This window comes from Trachinotus anak, unplaced genomic scaffold (genome assembly GCF_046630095.1).
Source record: "Trachinotus anak isolate AG129_WGS33_773 ecotype Australia unplaced genomic scaffold, CSIRO_AGI_Tana_v1 ptg000007l, whole genome shotgun sequence".
Classification (NCBI taxonomy): Eukaryota; Metazoa; Chordata; class Actinopteri; order Carangiformes; family Carangidae; genus Trachinotus; species Trachinotus anak.
This window is the reverse complement of record NW_027273858.1, coordinates 6,511,564-6,522,024: the sequence shown is the minus strand read 5'-3', so window position 1 is coordinate 6,522,024 and position 10,461 is coordinate 6,511,564. Positions and strand designations below refer to the sequence as shown.

The following is a 10,461-nucleotide window of genomic DNA, read 5'->3' as shown; positions in this document are numbered from 1 at the left end:
GGGGAGATAGTGATGCAGCAGCACTAACAGTGATTAGATATTCTACATTCAGTATAAGGGTTAGCACAGGGGACCTCAGGCCTTCTCAGAACCATATTTTATTTTTATTTTTTTTAAAATTTTATTTATTCCAGTTTCATGAACACAAACAAATTAGATAATGTGGATGGGGAGTCTGGGATTAATTTTGAAGCAGCTGATTAGAGTGTATTTGTGTGTGTGTGTGTGTCCTGGGATAATTGTGTCTGGGACCATGCCTAAAAAGCCTTCAGGCTTTACTGCAGTCTGGAAGATAGACGCACTCCCCCCTCCTTCTCCCCTGTCTCTGCTACCCTCTCCAGCCCACCCATTCTGTTTTTTCACGTCTTCCTGTTGTCTGGAAGAAAATTTTCATCTTTAACTGGCGTCTCCTTCTCTCTTTCCATCACTTCACACATCCGCTACACCTTCCCCCATCTTCCTTTTCTCCACGCTTCATTCCATGCTCCACTTTTCCATTCTTATCCATGCCCATCTCTACAATGTGAATTAGATCACACCACTGAGTGCGTAATTCGCTGAGTTCTTCATTTTGAGAAAATTAAATCAAGATCACAAGGCATACAGGAAATGTTTTTAATGTCAAAACATCACAAATACAAAATGTGTCTGGATAAACTATTCACAACAGTACAAAACAAAACATGAGTTGAATTTAAATTTTTCAATTTAAGTATGAGAATAACATTTAAGTATTAATTTTTTTAATTTTTTATAAAACCTAATCATCAGTAGCTTCAGTATGAAGTCATTAGCAGTACTGCTAAAGTGCAAATGTCATGGGTTTCATTTCAATAAGCAATTCCATCAGAGTCTCTTTTAATGATCAGTAAACAGCACTGTGTGCAGATAGCTAGCCAGAAAATTAATGGACAAAAAGGACATTTTTGCCCTGAATTAGGCATTCAAGTATAGTGTTCTACTCCATGTAAAGCACTACTCCCAAAAATACTCAGGGGGCAACATTCAGGCTGAGAATAAATCAAACCTGAGAGTGAGAATGATTCAGGGAAAAGACAGTCTCCCAGTCCTAAACATAACTATAAGGAAGTTTGGTTTGATTTTATATCAATGGACTTGTAACTGCTGTTCGGAGTTGAATTGAAATTAACAAATAGTCTTTGACTGAACCATTTTTGTAGAAGAAATGAAGGAAGTGCAAAATTGCAAGCCCTCCCAAATAATGCAGACATTGGTTGGATGTGTGTAATTAAAGTAAAAGAATAATAAACCATTCCAATAAATACACTTAATAGGTTGCCTGTTTAAGTGCCTTGTTCTTATCATAAGAACCGTAACAGTTCTCATGAATAGTCACTGTAACCATCATTGAGTAATTTGCTCTGTAGCTCTGTGTGTAACTCCATGTCATAAATCTAATCCAATTATAGAATATTAATTATGGGATTTAAGGGACTCTATTCCAGAACCCTGATCAGGTCCAGACCGATCCGTCCCCTTTGGGGGTCCACATTGAGGACCCGAACCTCCACCCGTTCTCCTGGTCCCAGAGCAAGGCTGCGGCGGCGCTGACTGACAGGCAGCTTGTCCAGGGTGATGTTGCTCTTGTGGATGAGGCCTGACCGGCCCACACCGATATCTACAAAAGCCCCAAACAGAGCAGTGTTGTCCACGCGGCCCGTCAGCACCGCACCCACCCGCAGATCACTCATCGACACAATGCCCTGCTTAAAGTCGGCCTGCCCAAAATCTGGGTATGACAAAAGGAGAGAGAGAATATCAAAAAGATGAGGTGAGGCAGAAAGATCTATGGCAAAATCAAGTATGGGTGGCAGCTCCCAGAAACGTTTGGGAGGAGAAACGGGAAATGGGGATGCAGGAAAGTGAGGGGGGCGGGGCAGAAATGACAAACAGATATTACATTTCATGTAGTAACCAAATACTTGCGTCTACATACTTCCAAATTTCTCAGCATTTTATTCTATCCCACTTTCCACTTGGCCCACTCATGAGAGATCTTTTTCCTTTCTGTAGCATTAACACAAACAAGGAAAGCTCGCGCCCCAGGAAATAGTCCGGTCCAATTATCCTCCCCACAGCACTGATTTCATGCGGTAGCCTCGGCCCATCTGTTTACTCAGCTGAGCGCTGGCTAGGAGGCCAAGCATAGTGTGCTGCAACCGAATAGGGCCAACCTGAGAATGAACCTTGAAGCTGCGTTCCTTAATTTTAAGAAGAGTTAGCCAGCGCTAACTGGGTATCCAGGCTTTACTTCCTCTCCATAATGGACAGCCAGGTAATGAGGCCTGGGAATGATTTTGGATTTAACTGACCTGTCTGGAAATCAGACATCAATTCTAAAACAACTTTTTATCCAAGTTCATTCATTCATTTACCTGACAACTGTTTTTTTTTTTTTTTTTTTTAAATCCTTGCTTGTAAGGACCAAAGGCCAAGCAGCCTTATCCTAAGTGGCTTTGTAATGTAGGACAAGGATAACTGACTTATTTCTTTTTCAGAAATGGTCATTGTTATAAAGTATGTTCCCAAGATCAGTAAGTATGGTATTCACAAGTACACGTACACAACAATAGCAACTATACTTGAGGCCAGTAATGTTTGTCACTTTTGCTTTCTTTTCAAAAAGCACAGACTACCCTGAATAAGCTTGTTAAATCTGACATTACACTTTTATATAATACATAGTTTGTAGTTCTTTTATTTCATATATTTTTTTCAGAATAAAGAAAAGTAAAAAAGAGACAGAGATGTGGCATGAATTCTTCTTGAGAAAGGGAATCAGCGCTACAGCAACTCTGATGAAAATTTAAAAGTTTGTAAGTGTGTATGATTTCATTGGTATATTTATGTGTGCCTGAACTCAAGAGCATGAGATTAAGGAGAAAAACAGAGTGTCTTTGTGTATGTGATATTCTGTCCAACAACACAATCTGCTGGACCCATCACACCCTGTCAGAAACACATTGCTTGTGTTGTTGGGCTACAGGGAAGAAGCCACAGCACTGTCAGATCCTATCAAGTTACACTGCCAAGATATGCCTATTATAATAAAGGCACAAGAAAAGTCAGTGTGTGCTGCAACCAGCAAACCAGTCAAAGAGCTGGACAAACACAAGTTCAGCTTTCTCTCAGTCAGTAGGGACCAATAAAGGACATTAAGAAGGAAAGATGAGAGACTAAGTGAAGTTACTGCGGCTGCTAGGTTGCACGAATCTGTGTCTATGAAATTTTATATGATTAAAAACATTGATAGTTTTGTGTTCAGTGACATGATTTTGCACAGAGATATATGTAAGAATAACAGATGCATGTCTACTAAGAAAAAATAGTTCAACTGTTTTGCTCAATTTGGATTCCTGTTAATTGAAACAGGGGCAATAAAGCAAACTGTTGAATTCCTCTCATGTTCTGAAATATTAAACCACTGCAAGATGATGCCTTGTAAATGTTGAGTTTATATGGATCAATATGCTGTATTTTTTCATCTTTGCAATTTTTGCAAATATTCTTTGTATTGTATTGTTTGTTCTTTGTGTTTGTGTTCTTCCATGACTTTAATCAAACTGTTAAATTCGGGTTTTTCTCAGGAGTTTTGATTATTTGCATATGAGTGTGGCGATGATCGGCAAGAGTCTTACTTTGTCGTATGTCAAACCCTGGAGGCTGCGTGAGGCCATCTATGATGAGCTTGAGGGTCTCGGGTGTGGTGTCCATTGTTCTGGCCAATTCCTCCACACTGCTGGTCTTCACCTTGCTCTCCACACACTGCTGCAGGCCTACATTTCCAATCTGGTTTGCACTCCCACCCACGAGGGACAGAAATCTGAAGAGGAGAGAATTGTGAAATATATGTAAAATATAAAGGCAAGTATGAAAATTAAACTTTTAACAACTACAGCTATTTTTTGTATGTTTGCACACACAAGTTTATGTAGTGGCTCAAAGTCCTTGGGCTAAAGCACATGCACCACATCCCTTACTGACTGAGGGAGAGACCTGGGGCTATGAGGGATGGATTAAGAGAGAAGGAAGGAGGAAGGGATGCAAGGAGGGGGGAAAGTGATGACAGACCAGACAAGCAAAGAAATAGGCAGGAGGGAGAGAATAGCTAAGCTAATGCAGGTAAAGTGAGAGGGAGGTGGAAAAGAAACTAGGGAGGGAAGAGAGGTGTGAGAGTAATTACACACAAAGTCGTGAGCTGTCAAGACAGGGCTTTCTGTTCTGAAAAATACACCCGTACAAACACTCACATTTATTTTACCCCCTAGTAAATCAGGTAAATCCACAGTGGGCTGTAAACGCCCCAACACCTTGTCTCATGAAATGGCCTCCACTTTGCTAAGGTTGGACAGTTTGTCCTTCAATTGCTTGGAAAAATCTCTTTCTATCACTTTATTCTAGCAGGATGTACCACCTCCAAAATGTCTAGACAGTCAGTCAGGTTGCGCCATTTTAAAATTCACTGAGTATGAGAATTAAATCCAAACTAATTAACTAGTCTACAATCTAAACAGACAACAGTAACAAACTGGCATGAGAGCCAGAGTAGCAAATAGGGGTTATGGAAAAATGTGCGATGTGTGTGTATGTATTGTGCATACTATATAAATTATTTACAGTAGGCACTTTCCACAGTTGGTGATAGATGTGAATGCATTTGCCTCTATGCATGTATTCATGTGGGGACCAGCTGGGTAGCGTCCGTGATGGATGTCGCTCACCGTCAGCCTGACGCCAAACAGACTCCACAGCTGTCCCCCCAGCCATGATGGACAGAACAGGTGGACATACACGCAAGAACATACACACAAGTTGATTCATACACAATGTTGTTCAGAAATGCTCATTTGGCAGTAGCTGGGACAGTGCGGATGTAACGCGACACGGCTTGTGTACAAACTATGTATGAGACAGCTGTGAATGGAGAGGCCCCTGCCAGCAAAGTCACCGTCCAACGTCCAAAAGGGGGAGACAAGCAGAATCAATCCCTCAACACCAGAGAGCCAGATCAGTACAAAATAGTAGCTGAGTATGTGCCAGAAATGGCTTAGTGGTGAGGAAACAGCACCTTTGGACCAAAATGGATGCCTCTCTAACACTAGGATCGTCTCTCCTGTGTCTCCCTAGGCCTCTTAACTTTCCAACTATATATCTCCTTACAGGAAAAGAAATATTTGTGCCTTGGTGGCCTAGAGGTCTGAGACACATACCATATAGCCAGCCTCAGCCACCTCCCGGGTTGCATTCAGTCTAGGACCTTTGTTGAGGGTCATCCCTCTCCCCTCTCTCTTACACAAAATATTTCCTGTCATTCTCTACCATTTCAAAAATTGTAAATGCCAAAAAAAAAAAAAAAATCATCTTTAAGGGACAGGAGGTTGACAAATGTTTTTTAACAAAGGCAGCAGCCACACATTTTGTTCAGTCACTAGAGTACAAAATACAGCCTTTTAAATCCTTACAGACATACATAGAGACTTATCATCTTACTGGAAATTTAGCAACTGGGGCTTAAACCAACTTAAAATACTCTTACTCATATATGCTAAGGCAGAACTGCAAGCATTTCTCCACTGATACTCAAGCCACTCAAATGCCAAACTTCTAAGCCAGTTTACATCTCAAATTTAGGAGCATAACCTACGAGTAACAAAAATTACTTAAGATTTAAGAGGAAGAGAGGGGAGGAGAGGAGAGTGGGAGCAGTGTTGAATTAAGAGCAGCCTGCATTCTGGCTCTGGATCTTACAATGGTTTTGGTGTGTGGTGGGTTCTACTTTCAGGTGTGTGTGTGTGTGTGTGTGTGTGTGTGTGTGTTGCCCATCTCATTTTTCAGTGCTGTATGTTAGTATTTAAGGGGTACCAGGAGTCCAGAGGCCCCCCATCACTGTTGGGTTCATACTCATAATTACTACCAACACTATGTGTGTATATGTGCCGTGTGTATGTGTGAATGTGGGGTTGGGTGGGCTAGGATACAGATTTTATCCAGGCCCACAGCAAGAACCCACTCTGCCTTGTATTATAGTAATATTGGGCCCCAACTACATATCAGAGACATATTCGTCATAGAGTGGACCCCCTCTTGTCTCACCCCCTGTGTGAGTGCTACAATATGTTTCATTGATAATGTGAAATAATGGTGGATCCTGTATATCTGAATATTAACATTCTTTACAGAAATGTCTCAATATAAGATACCAGATATATTTGATTTTAGGTAAACACATCCTACTATTTTTGAGACAAAGGTGGTTTAATTGCGTCTCTGCCTTTGTGTTTTAGCGTGTGTGCATGTGTGCGTGCGTGCGTGCGTGCATGCATCTGTTGTATTTGGTTACAAAAGGGAGCTGATGAGTGGGCTGTGAGCAGTAATGGAGGATCCAGTTTCTCTAATGTGATGAACATGATATTCCTTATACACCATAAAGAGACACACACACACAAACAGCATTCCTCCACAGTCTTCTTTCCACACCTCCTGTCCTGAGCTGTTGCTGGTGATGATGTGAGAAGAGCAGTGAGGCATCTCAGTGATGTCACATCTAATGCTCTACCCAGTTCAAGACTTTTGATTTGGAGAGGGGTTAAATGAATGACCACAATTAGTGACTCCTAAGGTGAAGGTTTTTAACAGAGTTAAAAAAAAGATACACTTTCAAAATGTAAAGCTGACTGAAAAAACTGGCATGACATGACATCAAAAGTAGTAAGGAGAGGAAAGACATGCACTGTTAAGCGCAACGCAATCTTTTCATTCTAAATTAAACAATCACTTTCGATGAATGACAACAAAACTCACCAAGACAGATGAATCAAAGTCTAAACATTGCAGCTGTAATCTGAGGACTTGTGTGTGGAGACAGCCAAATCAGGCTGAACTACACACTTATCACCTACAATGGTGTACTCTGCAGAGGCATGACATACACCCAGATTTAAGGTTTAATGTCAGGTGATTTATTTTCTGCTGAATCAAAACTACACCATGCTGCTGGAATTGGAAGAGCCAGTGCTGACATGCATGGCTTTTTCTGCCATCCATCGTCATTAACATTTAAAGAGGAATGTGACATACTATAAAACTGCATGACACGCTATAGGATGTTCTAAAAACAAAATGTCTCTGCAAGAGTTTGTAGAATTGAGACCAAACTAACAAACTAATCAGAACTGAACTGAGTTCCCGGACAGGGATTACAAGCTAGTCATAACAAAGGACACAACATTTGCCAACACAGGGTAGAGAATTCTGAACAGCAGGAAAAATATAAAAGCTGAGAATGATAAGTAGACTGGTGAGAAAAGAGAGAAAGATTTAATTATGTAGTGGGACAGAATTTTTTTTTTTTCATTTTTACAACATACTACCACCTACTTAGCCAAAAGTAGAATATTTAACGTACAAATAAAGGAGTTTAAATAAAAAAAAAAATAAAATAAAATAGACTTGTTACTTTACCCTCCCCGTGATTAAATTTTATACGATTATAAGATTTATGTAAAATCTCTGTAAACTGTCAATTTTTCTACTTAAAAGAAATTTTTGATTTAGATGTAGATGGATCATGAGATCATCAGTTTAACTCCAGACCTGATGTCTTGATGGAACAAGACTAAAGTGAAAGAGAGTGGTATGGATGGATAAGAATGAGAAAGGTGTCTGCACTGAAAAATAACAATCAAACAGAAAATGAAACAAATTTAAAGACACATGGGCTGTATGGAGTTGGGGGGAAAGAGAAGGTGTGCACATGTACTGAGTGTGTGAGAAAGAGGACAAATAAAACGATGGGAAAGGAATACAGGGTGTATTAAAAAAGAAGAGGGAAGTAATTTGGCTTCTCTCATTTTGACTCTTTAAATCCCTGATCCTTAACAGCTCTTTGATGAACAACTGTACCATACAGACTGTACTGAACACACAGACACATAAACCCACAAACACACATGGTCACTTATATGAAGTAAGAAAGACAAGCAAAAACACAATTTCATACAAGTGGCATCAATCTATCCTCACATGTGTGCATACAGACACATCCACCCACACACATGCACTGAGGCCATTAAAGGCACATCAACATGAGGGAGTGATGCTTAGAGCCACTAGTGTCAGAACCTATGTAGACTAAACACAGTTGAGTGACTACAGCTGTAGGAGAGAAGGCCCACCACCTCTTTCTGTCTGTCCGCCCCTATCTCTCTCTCTCTCTCTCACACACACACACACACACACACACACACACACACACACACACACACACACACACACACACAAAGAACATAGAAGTCTTGGGCAGATGTTCAATGTGCTTTTGATATCAGCATCGGCAGCGCTAACAATCATTTCTCACACAAGGACACACAGACATACAAAGCCAACACCTCCTCTCTTGTATCCCATGTCTGTGTAAATCAAATCTGAGTCCTGCACCACTATAACCAGCCCCATATGAGACAGTGTCAAAATCAACTCCATCTCAGTCTGAACATGCTTTGGCCAGTAGGATAGGCTGCTGTACAAGTGTGTGTGTGTGTAAGTATGTTTGTGTGTACTGTACCTCTGTGCCACATGGTAGGACTCGGGGTGTATACAGGTCTGGTCCAGGGGGTTAAATGAGGTTGGTATATTGACACAAGTCTTTCCTTTGCTCTTCTTAGCCGCTGGTTTCTCTGGAACTGCTGGTAGAGGGTGAGGTAAGGATTTGGCACTATTTGGACAAGAAAGAACATTTCAAATTTATGAGTAAGTCCCAGTGTTAGACAGCCTTGATTTCAAAACACAACTTTGAATCAGAGTCAATTCAACACATAATAAAAAAAAACTCAATTATCTCTAGTGGTATCAAGCAATGCAGGCAATTTAAGTTTTATTTTGTAGGCCTCTAAGATTCCTGCTTCCGCTCCAATAGAATGGCATTGAAAGTGTCTTTCTAGACGCAGTGTTTTTGTTAATTTGGGACATAATACGTTCTAATGAAACTGTTCACAGCAAAGTCTGTGGATAACACAGAGTAATTGAGAATTTCTAAAGAGACTGCTCTCACCTATCACTGCTTTACATGATACACCTTACATATAGTGCATTGCACTTTCATTGCAACTTTTTTGTTCTTTTTTTGTTTTTTTTTTAATAGTGTTTGTAGTATGGGCAGAGCTGCAATTGCCAATAAACCTTCAATTACATTTTGTTTGGTTTTTTTTTTTTTTTTTTTTTTAAATTGAAATTTTCAATGACTAGAGCACCACAAACAAAATTCCACTGACAAAATTGCAGAGATAATAATCTCAAAACCTGGGCAAAATAAACCCAGAGAGCCTGCTTGGTTAGATAACACTAAATATAAGTGAGAAAATATGTCTTTCTACAATTTGTATAAACTGGCCCTTTTATGAGAAATAGATAAGTTATGTGAAGCAGAGTGTGAGTCTGAGTGTGAGCCTGTTTGTGTCTATCCATCTGTGCATATGTAGCCCACCTGTGCAGGGTTTGTGGGTTGATTCTAATGAAGCCGGCACACTGCTGGTAGGTCTTGGGCCCCATGCCTTTGACCAGTTTGAGTTGCTCCCTGTTGATGAAGGGACCGTTCTGCTCTCTCCACTCTGCAATATTCCGTGCACGGCCCACATTCAGGCCTGCTACATGCCTGGGAGACAAAACAACAAAGGTCTGTTCATTTCTGATGTCTCTGAGGTTCTACATCGGATGCTATTGTAAGAAAAATTAAATTGGGGGAAACCAAAGCTTAGTTTCAAAATGAGATACGAGTTATACATGAGCCAATATTTAGTGAGAGCATTCGTCCAGCTTTGGCCAAGCAGAGAGGTGATCTGAAACTCAATTAGGTCTGCTCTGTTAACGTCCACAGTGACTCACTCACGCTAAAACACATTGCTATGTCAACAGCCCACATAATACCTCAGTCATCAACACGTCTGTATGTGTGTGTAGCATAACTTCTGGCAGGAGTGGAAAAAAGCTCACTTGCAGAGCAGACAGGTAAACAGATGACCTGATGCCTGCCCTGCAGCTAATGCCAGCTCATTTCATACTGTTTGTGTCTACTGCAAATACGTGTATATATCAAATTTGTGCACTTCCTGCGTTTTTCACTGTATATGTACTGTACGTATCATAGTAATTAAGTTTATGTCTGCATAGTGTTCTACCAAAGATATGTGTGACTATATGAATACATATATGTAATTATTTGCTCTTGTGCATGCATGTTTCTGTGTGTGCGTCTGTGTCTACCTTGCCTAATCCCCTGTTGATTCCAGTCAGCCCAGTAAGTGAGGCAAGGGTGTGAAGCATTAGTCTAAACAGAAAGCTGGCAGGCTGTGTGTGTGTGTGTGTGTGTGTGTGTGTGTGTGTGTGTGTGTGTCGAGCACACACCTGTGCATGAGTGTGAATGAATCTTTGCCATGTTGTGACTGC

At 40.6% G+C, this 10,461-nt stretch overlaps 1 protein-coding gene across 3 annotated transcripts in view; it reads right to left on the bottom strand.

The window, feature by feature from the left end:
- Positions 1–533: 533 nt before the first annotated feature.
- srbd1 (S1 RNA binding domain 1) overlaps positions 534–10,461 on the bottom strand; it is a 52,390-nt gene continuing 42,462 nt past the window's right edge. For 2 of the 3 annotated variants that reach the window (XM_071480150.1, XM_071480151.1), the window contains exons 18-21: positions 9,503–9,670; positions 8,585–8,734; positions 3,660–3,844; positions 534–1,750 (exon numbers count right to left, since the gene is read on the bottom strand). In XM_071480150.1, coding sequence (XP_071336251.1) covers positions 1,458–1,750; positions 3,660–3,844; positions 8,585–8,734; positions 9,503–9,670 — 796 coding nt within the window. In that variant the 3' untranslated portion in view covers positions 534–1,457. The remainder of the gene's footprint in view (positions 1,751–3,659; positions 3,845–8,584; positions 8,735–9,502; positions 9,671–10,461) is intronic. The other variant, XM_071480149.1, reaches the window with a different exon arrangement.